This window comes from Capricornis sumatraensis, chromosome 5 (assembly GCF_032405125.1).
Source record: "Capricornis sumatraensis isolate serow.1 chromosome 5, serow.2, whole genome shotgun sequence".
Classification (NCBI taxonomy): domain Eukaryota; kingdom Metazoa; phylum Chordata; class Mammalia; order Artiodactyla; family Bovidae; genus Capricornis; species Capricornis sumatraensis.
The window spans coordinates 100,519,143-100,533,749 of record NC_091073.1 but is presented as its reverse complement, the minus strand read 5'-3'; the positions used below and the strand labels follow the sequence as shown (position 1 = coordinate 100,533,749).

At 52.4% G+C, this 14,607-nt stretch overlaps 1 protein-coding gene across 3 annotated transcripts in view; it reads left to right on the top strand.

Annotated features, from left to right (window-relative positions):
* The window catches only part of PLXNA4 (plexin A4), a 410,799-nt gene that overhangs the window by 353,246 nt on the left and 42,946 nt on the right, over positions 1-14,607 (top strand). For 2 of the 3 annotated variants that reach the window (XM_068972632.1, XM_068972633.1), the window contains 5 exons: positions 306-399; positions 885-1,124; positions 1,781-1,927; positions 2,946-3,180; positions 6,140-6,282. In XM_068972632.1, coding sequence (XP_068828733.1) covers positions 306-399; positions 885-1,124; positions 1,781-1,927; positions 2,946-3,180; positions 6,140-6,282 — 859 coding nt within the window. Of the gene's footprint in view, positions 1-305; positions 400-884; positions 1,125-1,780; positions 1,928-2,945; positions 3,181-6,139; positions 6,283-13,320; positions 13,330-14,607 lie in introns of all 3 variants that reach the window. The other variant, XM_068972634.1, reaches the window with a different exon arrangement.

Below are 14,607 nucleotides of genomic sequence, written 5' to 3'. Positions count from 1 at the left end.
GGAAGGGGCAAGAGGGTCGTGCTGCAGGTTCAGCCTCCATGGGGTGTCCACGCTCTGAATGAGCTCAGCACAGGACGGCTGCGGACATCTGGTCATCACGGTCTTCCCCTTGGCTGCTGAGAGCTCATCCTTATTATTATACAGTCACTTGTCATCTTGTCCCCATGAACGTCGTCATGCCCCCCGGTAATCATTATCTTCAGTGCCAGAGCTCAGCCTGATTGGCCGTCATCATCATCTTTGTGCTCGAGTCATTGCTATTCCCGTCCCTGTCTTTACACGCCTTCTTCTTTCTCCCCGGTCAGTGGAAACACACCCATCGCTGTGTGGGGGACTCACCTGGACCTCATACAGAACCCCCAGATCCGGGCCAAGCATGGAGGGAAGGAGCACATCAATGTGAGACCCGGGCTAGAGGGCTCGGATGGGGCTGCCCTAGAGGGTGTGGGGCTCTCTGGGGGCTCAGGCAGGCTCATCTCATACACTGATGACTCATCGTGTGCAATGCCCCTGGACACTGGGACAGTGGGATGGGGAAGCAGGCATGAGGCCACTCCCACACCCTGGCTAGAGGCGTGGAGGAGCCATTGCTCCTGGGTTTCTGAGGTTTCAGATCCTTCTTCCTTCCTCCTCTGAGCTCCTGTGCCACTCTTTAGCTTAGAGATGGCCTAGTGCCTGCCACAGCTGCTGTGGGCAGAGCAGAGGTAGGGGCCAGCTGCAGAGCTTGTCCTTGAATGTCCAGGCCAGGCGATTGGGACCCATCTATAACAGTCCCGTGTCAACACCATGCTGTACAGCACCACGGAGGGAGGCCCGGTGGGTGGCTGGGGCTGTGGGTGTGTGGAGACCCGAGACATAAACCTCCTTCTCTGGCTCCTCCCCAGCTCTGCGAGGTTCTGAACGCCACTGAGATGACCTGCCAGGCTCCGGCCCTCGCTCTGGGGCCCGACCACCAGTCCGACCTGACAGAGAGGCCCGAGGAGTTTGGCTTCATCCTGGACAATGTCCAGTCCCTGCTAATCCTCAACATGACCAACTTCACCTACTACCCCAACCCTGTGTTTGAGGCCTTCAGCCCCTCGGGAATCCTGGAGCTCAAGCCTGGCACACCCATCATCCTGAAGGTAGATTGATGTGGGAGGTAGGAAGTATGCCAGGGGAGGCTTTCCATGTCCCAGGAAAAGGCCAGGAGTCATGGCCTTTTGCCAGATCTCATGGTGGTGTCACTAGCTAGCAGAGGTTGTGTTACAGCCCAGACTATGGTAAATGCTCCCTATGAGTCTGTACTAAGATGCGAACTCTCTTTGTGGGTCACAAAAGCCTAGTCAGGGCAGCCAGATCTATGCTGACCATCTGACTCCCAGCTTTGGCCTGAGTCCAGGACTTGGGAGGTCAAAGACTCATACTGCTTCCTCTTGCAAAGCTCTTTGCAAACCACCTTCTATGGCTTCTTTGCAGCATGGATAATAAATTAATTTTAACTCATATGACAATTTGAATCAACTGGTAGTGACTGACTACAGCTTTGTGTTGAGAAGGATTCTGAGGCTGCCTTTGGGAGAAGCTGAAAAGAGTACCTTGATTATTGATTCCCACTGAGGAAAGGGGAATTGTAGTATGGTAGTATAGGTGTTACGAATTTTTTGAACTTAACTAGGGAAGGTGGCCTCTCCACCAGCTCCCCAGAAGGATGGGGCCTCGGGGTGGGAGGACGTGGTGACCAGCCAATATCTGTGCTCCTGGCTCTGGAGTGGGAACTCAGGTGCTCCTCTCTGTGCAGGGCAGGAATCTGATCCCACCTGTGGCTGGGGGCAACGTGAAGCTGAACTACACCGTGCTGGTTGGGGAGAAGCCGTGCGCCGTCACGGTGTCGGATGTGCAGCTGCTCTGCGAGTCCCCCAACCTCATCGGCAGGCACAAAGTGATGGTGAGGCTGGCAGGACCCACCCCGGATGGGCGGGCACCAGGGGTGCTGTGGGAGGAGTGGTCCTGCTCCATCCTGGGCCATCGGGGCTTTCCGAGGGGATTCTGGCTTTCTTGAACGTTCCTCCTGGCTCGCCCACACACCCCAGTTTCTTCTCCCCATCTCACTTCAAATTTCTTTCTTCTGTATTATCATTCTTTCCATACTGGCTGGTGCTACAGTAAGGGCAGTGCCAAACAGCATCCAGTGATGTGCTCAGCCACCCGTCGGGTTTCCTAGGTGACTCAGTGGTAAGGGACCCACCTGCCAATCCAGGAGACATAAAAGGCATGAGTTCAATCCCTGGGGTCAGGAAAGTCCCCTGGAAAAAGGAATGGCAACCCACTCCAGTATTCTTGCCTGGAGAATCCCATGGACAGAAGAGTCTGGTGGGCTACAGTCCATGGGGTCGCAAAGAGTCGGACACGACTGAGCAGATATGCACGCCAAGTCACCTGTTAGAAGCAAGAGGTGCTTCCCCGGGAGGAGTGTTGTTGACCCAGGCTGGACATAACATCACGCCCTGTGCCTGAGTCATCAGTCCTCAGGATGGGATGAGTCTTCGGGGAGCCAGTCTTTGAGGTCATGTAGTATTCTTGCCTAGAGAATCCCAGGGATGCGAGAGCCGGGTGGGCTGCCGTCTATGGGGTCGCACAGAATCAGACCCTACTGAAGCGACTTAGCAGCAGCAGCAGGATTTTTTTAGATTCCAGTTGAATGCCATTTCCTCATGAAGATGGCCATGTTTGCTCCCGAATAAAATAACGCGTGGATCTTCCAGTTCTGGGGGAAAGCTGAGCCATCCATCCTCCCTCTGCCCCTGATGGCCACTCGTCTGCTTTCACGGCCAGTGATAATCCTCCTCCCTGGAGCCATTTCCCTCATCCAGCCCTGGTGCCCAGCTCACCGGTGGCTTGGATCTGTTCCCTGGGATGCTCTGTCCCCACACCCAGCTCCCTCTCCCCCGGCGTGTCTCCGCCAGGCCCGAGTCGGTGGCATGGAGTACTCCCCAGGGATGGTGTACATAGCCCCGGACAGCCCGCTCAGCCTGCCTGCCATTGTCAGCATCGCCGTGGCCGGCGGCCTCCTTATCATCTTCATCGTGGCCGTGCTCATCGCCTACAAGCGCAAGTCCCGCGAGAGTGACCTGACTCTGAAGCGGCTGCAAATGCAGATGGACAACCTGGAGTCCCGCGTGGCCCTGGAGTGCAAGGAAGGTATGGAGTGGTGGGGAGTCAGGCATGTGTGCGCGTATGTGTGTGTGCACATCTCACACACCGGCAGCAGTGGGCAGTGCTAGGCCTGGGTCTCCTGCCTCCAGGACCTCTACCTCAAGCCAGGTAGGGATCATTTCAAACCCCACTAGAGCCATTTCTAGGCCTCCTTGGTGGCTCAGACAGTACAGAATCTGCCTGCAATGCAGGAAACCCAGGTTCGATTCCATGGAGAAGGGAATGGCTACCCACTCCAGTATTCCTGCTTGAAGAATTCCACGGACAAAGGAGCCTGGCGGGTTACAGTTCATGGGGTCGCAAAGAGTCGGACTCGGCTGAGCGACTCACACTAGCGCCAGAGCCGTCTCCAGCCCAGGATCCTGGCTGGGATGGCTTTCACACTCTCTTCTCAGGGAGACCCGTGGGTGTCTTGCCATGACACACTCAAGCAATCTTGAGCTCTCTTCCTTCAGAAGGAACGTAAGGCTGGAGGGCTGATCTGAGATTTAGAGGAAAGAGTATTTCACAGCTTATATTTTTTAAAAAAAAATTACCAACACCACCATGAAGTGCAATCAGCCACACTAAATCCAAGAAGGAAATTTAGGAGTCAGACTCTCGTCACCCCCAGGATATCATTTGTGAGCCACCCCGCAAGGGTCTAGGCTGCTTCTTTGTGGAGCTTTCTACATGGAGTGCTCAGCCTGTACCTGGGGCTCCGGCATCCCCACCAGGGAGGCCATGGTTCTCGGATGGGGAAGCGGACCTCTTCCACCCTCTCTCCACATCCTCAGCTGTCAACACAGCATCCGCCTTGTGGGACTGTTAATTACCGCCTTTTATTATATTTATGCTGCTTAATTTTTTTCTCCGCAATGTACTCTTCCCTCTAATTAGGTGTAGTGATTAGAATCTCTTTTATGTGTGCCAGGCGTGAGGCTTTGAATATTGGAGGCACTCGGTGACTTGAAGGAAAACTGCAGACCTATAAAAAGCCAACCGCCTCCTTCTCCTCCTGCCAGCTGAGCCCCCCAACTGGGAGGGGGGCACAAGGAGAGTGTGAAGCTGAGTTCCTATTGGAAAACATTCTGAAGAAGGAGGAATTAGCCGTCATACAGTGGCCTCTGGCTCAGGAGAGGGCTATCTCTCGTTGGTGGGAGGAGGTGATAGAGCAAAGGACACATAAGATTGGCCTTAAAGGTATTTTCAGGCATGCCCAGAGCCGGCTCTTAAATACTGAAAGGGCAAACTGGGTCCAGGGAAGGCAGCCTCCCGAACACTTGACAATGAGCCAGGCCATCACCCACACACAGACTCAGAAGAGGCCAGGCCTGGGCCCTCATTCTGGCCTGACCTTTGGTTGTATAAACACACATATGTGTGTACACACACGTGTACAGACACTCAGTACTCAGGTGGTCACTCATGCCCTCACACACTTTTACACTCATGCCCATGCACACACACATTTCCACAGACAGACACACACACGTGTGTTCCTCACTCGGCACACACATGTGTGCTCATCAGGGCTTTTGGTGACAGTACTTCCCAGAAAGGCTTACTGACTCCCCTTTCACACACATTGGTGTAAGCTCACACATATTGGTGCAGGTTCCATTCAATTGTGTTAGGGTTGCTCTGCCTTCTGAATCACTTTTCTTGGCAAGGGTCTCCCTGCTCCCTGTGTCAGTGTGACCAGGGGTACAGAGAGAGAGCAACATTGAAGGGGTCTACAGTAACTTCTGAGGGGTTCTGGGACCTCCCTGTTGTTTTGTCAAGCAAGAAGCATTGGTATCCTCAAGGCTCTGAGCTCCAGGGTCACAGGCAGGAAGTCAGCACTTCTGGGGGCCAGTGGGGCCCACTGACAGTGCCTGGGCAGCTGTGTTATGATCATGTCATCAGCAGAGCCCACTGGGCACAGGACTGGCATTTCAAGGGCCCTGGACCCACACTGGGCTTGTGAATTCCTTCTGAGCTCACAAAGCGTTTCTTTCATACTTTTGTCTGTATGAACAGAAAGAAGCATTGCCTAATCAACGTCCACTGCCTGTTCTTTGCACCTGTATTTTAATCCATCTTGGTTTGGGGTGTGTGTGTGTGTGTGCGTGCGTGCATGTGTGTATGAGTGCATTTGCACGTGCTGAGGGAGAAGATAGAGGCAGGATGGACCAAGCACATTACCTCTGACAGCCTCCTGGGGAGGAGGGCTGTACCCAGGACAGAGGGTGATCACACAGCTGTGTGATAATGGGTCCATGTACGGAACTTTCTCAAGGGGCCATGGGGGTTAGTCTTGCAGCTCAGAACTGTCTAGAGGTCTGGGCTGTCCCCACAGACAGTGGTTCCCATCTGAAGATTACGACTGACCACTGGGTAGCATCACCTTGAGCAAGAAAAGACAAAGTGAGGCCCTGTGTGTTTATCCAGGAGGGATGTATCAGTTGGGCAGAGCCTTCATCTGGCCCCATTTGGTGATCTGATGGCTCGGGTAATCTGCGAGGCCAAGAACTGGGACTTTGGAAGAAGTCATTCCTAACTCCTATAAGGAAATCCACTGTAAAGCGCAGAATCCAGAGCAGACTATCACTGGGACCTCTCCCTCACTCCCCGTGTCCTTCCACACCCCCGGACCCCTCCATGTATTCTGCAGGAGCCAAAGCCCTTGTCTTCAGAGTGGGAGGCCCTCGTGGCCCCAGCAACAGTGCAGATCTGTGGACCTTCTGGCCCCCAGTCATGTTTTGAAGGGATGTGGCCCAAGACAAACTTCTTCGTTGTGCATCTTTCCCTCGTTCCTATATTGTTCACCTTGGCTACATTAAACAGCCCCTCCTTATTCCTGCACTACTGTGGTCCATCGTGCAGGTCTCAGGGGCCTGGGAGAGGGTTCTGAGTGTTGCAAGGCAGAGCCCCTCTTGAGCTGGCCCCACGCAGCAGTCTCACGAGCTTGTCTCTGTGCCAGCCTTTGCCGAGCTGCAGACGGACATCCACGAGTTGACCAGTGACCTTGACGGAGCCGGGATTCCCTTCCTGGACTACAGAACCTACACCATGCGGGTGCTGTTCCCGGGAATCGAAGACCACCCCGTCCTCCGGGACCTCGAGGTGAGAAGCAGTCGCCGTGGTCGAGTCCTTTCCCGTCACAGTGTCAGTGCAGAGAGAGACACTGGTGACCAAGTCCAGCCACCGCATTCAGAGGAGGGTCAGCTGAGGCCAGGGAGGGGACAAGACCTTGTGGTGCCCGTCTGTCCCTTGGGACGAAAGGGATCTCAGAGCAGAGGTGAGAGTAGGGCTTTGGGTCTTAAGGGACTGTGGATCCCCTGAGAATTAGATGGAAGCCAAAGACCTTCTCTCCCTGACAAAAATTGTCCACGTACACAGAAGCAGGAAATCTTGCCAACAATGTAGGGGGCTTGTGAACCCTTGTTTAAGAAACCACAGTATAAGAGACTTCACCACTTAGTTGGTGCTCAATAAATAAATGTGGAAAAGATAACTGCCGTGCTCAGGAGGGAGGTGGGAACGTGAGTGATAAGAACGTAACTGCCTTTGTACCAGCAGGGACCTCATCCTGTGAACATTTTATCCCACTTACTGTCTAGTGTGGTGTCTGGCTTATGCATATATTCATATTACGCTTTGTTCTGAAAGGGATTTGGAATGACTTATAAAGATAAACACCAGAGAAAAGTGAAACATATAAATGAGGAAACCAGGGCAAAGTCGTAATCCTATGGAATAATTGCCCTGAGTTGACTGCTGACTAATATCCTGGACCGGTTTTCAGTACTTTACACATACACATTGATGTAACCTCCCAGGAGCCCTCAGAAGCAGGCACACCCATTTCACAGGTGATGAAACTAAGATCACACAGTGGGGAGGGAGTGGGGCTGGGACTTGAGTCCACAGGTAAACTCCAGAGTCTATATTCTTCAGGACGAGGCTGCGCACTTGGCTTCTGAGAGACTATGTCCATGTCATGGTTTACGGCTCTGGAGACTTCTTTGGATGGATCAAAAATCGTCAGCCAGAGCGGCATGCAAGATAAAACTAATTCCGTGTTTATATTGTCCATAACCTAGAAACAGACCTGTCACTTGAATTGCACGGTTAAGCAGGTGCTGACCCCCGTGGGAATGTCTGCATGGGTTCTCCAAGGAGCCACAGAAGCTGTGTCCCCTTCAGGAAACACAAGTCCCCAGTGCTCAGGGCCCACGTGTTTCTCTGACTTGATTGTGGAATGAAGCACAGGAGCGTGTGTGTGTAGGAGTGTGTGTGTCAATGTGTGTGTGTGTGTGTGTGTGTGACTTTTGTGTGGACTGTGCATACCTTATTTAACTTTGTCTTCCATACCTTTCACATCTTTGTCTTGCATACCTTATTTATCTATTGTGTCTTCCAGCAAGAGTGCTCAGCACATAGTAGGCCTGCAGGAACTGCTGAATGATTTGACTAGATGAATGTATGTCTGTTTGAAATAGGGTAGAAATGGCAGTCCTAGGAAGGGAAGTTGTGTTTGAACATGCCCATACCCCTCAAAATAAGAATTCAACTCGGACGCATATATAAAATTATTTCTTTTTCACTAGCTCGAAATTCCAAGTAGATTTCCCTTAAGCATTTAACTTTTAAGTTAGATTTGCTGAGACCACTTCTAAGCAGCATCCCTGGAGGACAGCCTGAATACTTTGGAGCAGGGCTGGGGCACAGCCTTCTTCCACACAAGGTGTTTTCTTATGGATGCTTACTCACTCCACACTGCTTTCCTGACCGGTCCTATGGCCCAGATTATAAAGCATGCCACGTGCTGTGTATGATCTTATTCCTCATTTGACCCATCTCATGTCTTTCCCACCTGCCCTTGCACCTCCGTAAATATTTTGTTTAGTTGTTTTAAGATTTTTGATGTGGACCATTGTTAAAATCATTATTGAATTTGTTACAACATTGCTTCTGTTTTATGTTTGTTTTTTTGGCCATGAAGCAGGTGAGATCTTAGCTCCCCAACCAGGGATCACACCCGCATCCCCTGCATTGGAAGGCAAAGTCTTAACCACTGGACCACCAAGGAAGTCCCTCTGGAGATGTTTGGATTGTCAGGGCTGGCTTGGTGCTGGAATCACCCAAGAGCAGTACATGCCGAAGGGCTGCTCCAGGTGGTGGAGGGGAGTTTCAGGGCTCATCCCCCGACAGGATGTTGTGGGTGGTGGTGCAATCGAACACGGCACTGCTCCAGAGAGCACTGATCATATGCAGCACTTCCTGGAATTGTGCAGTGCACAGCCTGCCTCACTGTCCGGAGCAGCCCTGTTTGCTCAGGACCGGAATCCTAATGATCCCCTCCCATTGCCTTTTTGAACTGTACCCAGCCCTTTGCTGAAAGCTGGTGGCATCCTTACCCAGCAGCACTTCCTCGTGCCTTTCCTTGAGAGCTAGTTTTCCAAGAGATGCTGGTGTGCAAGTCCTAGCCTTAATCCTCAGCAAGGTGCACAGTCCACTAGCCCTACCCAGCAAGCTGGGCTCAACAGACAGAAACTCTGGGCCTCCTCACACCCACCCCAGGCCACGAAGCATGGAGCCAGCTCCCTCCCCCACTGTGCACTGCCCTGGCCCTTCCTGCCTTGTCCCCCTGCAGAGGGGCACCCCCTAAACAGAGGCTTCTGGGGCTGCAGAATGAATGGCAGCAGACTCCTTCCTCTGCCCAGAAAGCTTCAGGAGTCCTTGTTCAGTACAGTCCAGAGCACTGAACTGTACTTCACTTCATGGGGACACCACCCAACCTACAGGCTGGACGCACAGGAGGGCACGTCCTGGGCTGCACCACCAGTAGTCCCTGACGCGCCCCCACCCCACCCCGCCCCACACACACCCATCTGTCAGGGGCTGTGGAATGAACTCTGTCCATGGAGGGCTGCAGAATAAAGCCTCTGAGAATCAGGGCTGCTGGATTCTGCCAATGACCTGACCAGCCTGTGTGACTCCCTGGATGCTCTCTGGGTGGATACCCCATCTATGCCTGAGACCATTCCTCTGGCCCCCAGTTACAAGTCACCTCATGTCCTGCCATAGCCTTGCTCCTCATGGGGCACCTTAAAATCTCCCCTCCAACCTGAGGCTTCTGTCTTGTCCTTGCCTTTATCATGAGGGGAGACTTTCTGGTCCTACCCTCCTGCTTAGGAAGGAGTTAACAGCCAGCTTCACTGATCTACCTGAGGCAGAGACCAGGAGATGGCTAATTGTCAGGCATGGGCTCTGAATCAGGCAGGTCACACAGACTTGTAAAACTTCTGGCAATATATATGTAACATAAAATTTATCATTTCAACCATTTTTAAGTGTACAATTCAGTAGCATAAAGTTCACTCACATGATTGTGCAACCATCATCACCATCTATCTCCAGAACTGTTTCATCTTCCCCGCCTAAATCTCTGTACGCATTGAAAACTAACTCCCCATCCCCCTCTCCCAGTCTCTGGCAGCCACCCTTCTACTTTGTGTCTCTATGAACTTGACTACTCTGAATACCTCATATGAAAGTGAAAGTTGCTCAATCATGTCTGACTCTTTGTGACCGCATGGACTATGCTGCTGCTGCTGCTGCTAAGTCGCTTCAGTTGTGTCCGACTCTGTGCGACCCCAGAGACGGCAGCCCACCAGGCTCCCCCGTCCCTGGAATCCTCCAGGCAAGAACACTGGAGTGGGTTGTCATTTCCTTCTCCAATGCATGAAAGTAAAAAGTGAAAGCAAAGTCGCTCAGTCATGTCCGACTCCTAGCGACCCCATGGACTGCAGCCTACCAGGCTCCTCCATCCATGGGATTTCCCAGGCAAGAGTACCGGAGTGGGTTGCCATTGCCTTCTCCACGCATGGACTATGCAGTCCATGGAATTTTCCAAGCCAGAATACTGGAGTGGGTATAGCCTTTCCCTTCTGCAGGGGATCTTCCCAACCCAGGGATCGAACCCAGGTCTCCCACATTGCAGGTGGATTCTTCACCAGCGGAGCCACAAGGGAAGCCCAAGAATACTGGAGTGGGTAGCCTATCCCTTCTCCATCGGATCTCTGCTACCCAGGAATCAAACTGGGGTCTCCTGCTTGGCAGGCAGACTCTTTACCAACTGAGCTATCAGGGAAGCCCATATCTCGTACAGTTGGGATCATAGAGTATTTGTCCTTCTGTGACTAGTTTTTTCTCTTAGTAAAATGTTGTCAAGGTTCACCCGTGTTGTACCGTGTGATAGAATTTCTTTCCTTTCAAGGCTGAATAATAGCCTGTTGTGTGTAAAAACCACATTATGTTTATCCATTCTTCTGTCAGTGGTACTTGGGCCAGTGTGAATAATGCGGCGATGAAAATGAGGGTACGAATATCAGCTGAAGCCCCTGCTTCCATCTTTTGGGTCCTATATGTAGACCACAGGAGTTTCTCATTTCCATTAAACTCATTCATTGATTTCTTGCAGACAGAAATTGCCTTTTACCGCTCCACGTTAGCCTGGGGCTATGTGAGATCCAGCCTCCTATGCATTGTCCAGAGATCTCATATGGATCCCTCTTTTCTCATTTGTTTCCAGCATCTCCCTGCTTCTGGATTCGTTTCTCCCTGTTGGTTTTCCAGGTTTGGAAACATTCCCAGGGAAGCCACCGACTAACCTAAAGCAGGGTTTCCACCTTCTCAGGTGCTGGGATGGGCATGAATGGTCGGTGCTTGTGAAGAAGATGGGGTCCTCTGGCTTCAGGCCGTCCCGGAGGCCAGGCCACCAGGCCCTGTCTTTTATGACAATTGGAGTGCAGTCCAGGCATTCGGATAAGGGGCTGCCCAGACACTGGTTACACAGCAATCCTTTAAAGACACAGAGCAAACAGTAATCGCACACCTTGTTTTCCATCTATCCTTGCCTCCTAAACTCTAACCTATTGGGTTACAATTAAAATTTACTATCCAGTTTTATTCTTACAGACTTCAACTAAATTATCGAACCATCTGGTGAATAAAGAAACTCTTGTTTCAGCGTGCCATTTGCTTAGGAGGTGGGGGCGGCACGTTACAGAGGGGAATTGTTCTGGATACTTTTCACCAAGATACTTCACTTCCTTCTGCTCTTCATAAAATTGGGGAGAAAATGCCTGCTTTCTGCCCCTGGACACTGTGCCAATGCATTAGGTACGATGGATCAGTGAAAACAGCCAAGGGAGGAGGGGCGGGTAATAAAGCTGCTGCTGTTTAAGTGCGTTCTGTGTGTGCCAAGCACTTTACATACATTATCTTATTTAATGTTCATAAAACATTATGACATAGGCACTCATATTCTCATTTTATAGATGAGGCAGAAGAGCCCAGAGGTGACAGAGCCTTCCTCCGTGTGCGAGTCTGTTAGTCTCTCTGATTCCATATGCTGGCTGCTACGGGGATGCTCTTTCTCTGCAGGTCATTTTGATGAATCTTCCTGCCCAGGGCCCTGGCCCTGTTGCCTGGAAGGAGCATGCAGCCAGGGCAGGGAGTCCAGAGCCATTCCCCCGCCTCCTCCCCCTCCTCCCCTGTGCTTGGCGCCCCTGTCCTCCTCCGATGGCACCTGAGCTCCAGGAGGCCCAGCATGGGGGGACTTGGAGCTGGCTGTCCGTCACCACCCCCCAAGGCCCAGGGGTAGGATACACTGGCCAAGAATCAGAGGATGGCCAGGGACTAGTAGCCAGAGAAGCTGGGGTTTGGCAATGCAGCCCTGCCCTCCACCAGCTGCCTGGCCTTGAGAAACCACAGTGGCTTCCCTGAGAGGCGGCTATCAGGGGGTCGCGACTCACCCTCGCAAGGTTATGAGAGGGCTTTGTTTGACCGATGTGTGCAATGTACCAGGACTGTCCTTAGCACAATGCAGGAGCCTGAGAAACGGCGTTATCTCTCATTATCAGGACAAATTAGAGAGATGTTGTTCTGAGGGGTCCAACGTGCACACATGTGTGGGAGGGGCTGTCTTGGGGCGGGGGTCAGCAGGAGACAGACAGACAGTGGACAGACTGTGGCCCTGCCTGACGGCACAGCGAGGTGGCTGTGTTCCCCTTGCCCTTCCCTCAAGAGCCCCCGTGGAGTGTGGGACTCAAAGAGCCAGGCCAGAGCTAAACTGAGGTTGGAGACCTTGGGAAACGGGAGGGTTGCCAAGAGGGGCTATGCTGAGAGCCAGGATGAATTCCAGAGGGCCTTAGCCAGCACCGCCCTGGCTCTGGAGAGTTCCCATCTCTCCTGAACTGACCGGAGAGCTACCAGCCCTCCATGTATCAGCACAGTGGCAAAGGAAATGCAAATGGACCCAATTTGGAAACCCGCCTGCTCCTGACCTATGTGAGCTTCTGATGCCAGGCAGCAGGAGTTCTGTGCCCGTGCTTCTCTGCAGAGTTCAGGGGTCAGGGGTTCCCCCACCGAAGGGACTGCATGACTCCTGGCTGACGATTGGAGGGCAAGGCCTGGGTCTGACTGGACTCTGCTTCAGCCAGCACCAAGCCCTGAGCCCAGAACCAGGGCGGCACCATAAATGAGCGGCAGGAACTTCACAGCTCTACATCCGCCAGCTTTGTGGACCTTGGCAACAGGGTTTCTCTGGCCACCTCCGTCCAGTTTAAAATCTCTAGAGGGAAGCAGCATGCACTCAATAACCGGACTGCGGTCATGCCAAGGGTTTTCACATTCCTTGTTCAGCGCTTTCAGAAGCCCCGGGAAGGGGAAGGACACTGTGCTGCTGCCCACTTCGTGGCCCAGCTCTGACACGTTTCTGTCTTGGGATCTTGGAAAGTTCCTTATCCTCATGGGGCTCTGGGGTAATAAGGGCCCCTGCCTCGTAGGCAGTTGTGTGGATTACATGGTCAGTATTTCTACAGTATGAGGAACCGTGCTTGGCATAGAGAAGATCTGTATACATATTAGCTGTGGTACCTCCTTGTCACTGATAAAGGAACTGAATCTCCTAAGGGTTCTGCAGTTCATAAGTGGCTGTGATGGAGTTAATGCTAGCTAGACGGATGCTGAAACTGTGTCCTTTACTGCTCCTTACACAACACTCCTTCCCAAGGACCTGGCACATCTGCCCTCCCCACCCCCAGGGGTAGGGGACATATCCTTCGAGACAGGCTTCAAAGGCACCTCCAAAAGGTGCCTCCTGCCCCCAGTGCTTCCTTCCAGAGAAGCAGCTATGCTTCATTTCTTAAATGAACTTTCTATTTTCATGGAAGCATAGAGACAGAAAGCTTCCCCGGTGGCTCAGACAGTAAAGAATCTGCCTGCAATGCGAGAGACCCGGGTTCAATCCCTGGGTCTGGAAGATCCCCTGGAGAAGAGAATGGCTACCTATTCCAGCATTCTTGCCCGGAGAATTCCACGGGCAAAGGAGCCTAGTGGGCTACAGTCCATGGGGTCGCAAAGAGTCAGACACGACTGAGCGACTAACACACACACACACACATATGGACAGAGCAATGCACAAATTATCAGAACACAGCTCAGCGCGTTTTCCCCAAGTGAACACAGCCGTCAAGCAGCGCACAGACTGAGAAGCAGAACTTTACAGTCTCCAAAAGTTCCCCTGAGCCCTTTCCAGGCGCAGCCACTGCCCAGAAAACCCTTTTTCTTCCATTACTGAAGAATTTTAATTGTTTTATTTAAATCTGGGTTTAAATGGTATTACACAGTCTGCTCTCTTTTCCACCTGACTTTTTTCTCTCAATATGTTTACAAGAGTCATTCCTGTTGTTGTGAGTGGCAATAGGCCCTTCATCCCTGTCGCCCTGAAGCACATCCCTGGGTAAATGTACGACAGTTCCTCGGGGTCTCTTATTGTTGCCCGACCTCTGGCCATTTCTGATTTGGGGCATGACGCATGGTACCACCGTGCCTGACCTCATGCAGCTCAGAGCTGCCACTCCCATGCCTGGCTCAGTTGCTAGCTCGTGTTTGCTGAGTGGATGGGACACCCTTGCACGGATCTCCCAAATGGACAGAAGATGCAGGCAGGAAGATAAAACCCTCTTCCTCCTCCTCCCCAGCATGGAGCAAGGTCTCAGAAGGAATTCCTAGGAAGACGACAAATGCTAGAGTTAGGCAGTGCCTGAGAGGCTCTCGGGCTTAAGCTTCCCCTTTTTGCAAGTGAATGAACTTGGGCCCCAGAGAAGTAAAGGGACTTGCCCAAGCTTCCATGGCATGGGGGTGTTAGAGTGCCTGTGGAGCCCAGAAGTCCTGACTCTGAGGCCACTGATCTGTCAGCAGGAACACCAGCATCAGAGATGGGTCAGCACTGGGTCAGCCGAAGGCCCAGGTTCGGTGATCCCCCAGCCAGGGGGCAGGGATCAGAAGCCCCCACACCCTGGAGTCACCTGGCATGACCTGGAGTCACCGGGGGCTATGATGGTGGTCTCTGTTGGTGAGGGGCCCCCTCCTCAACTC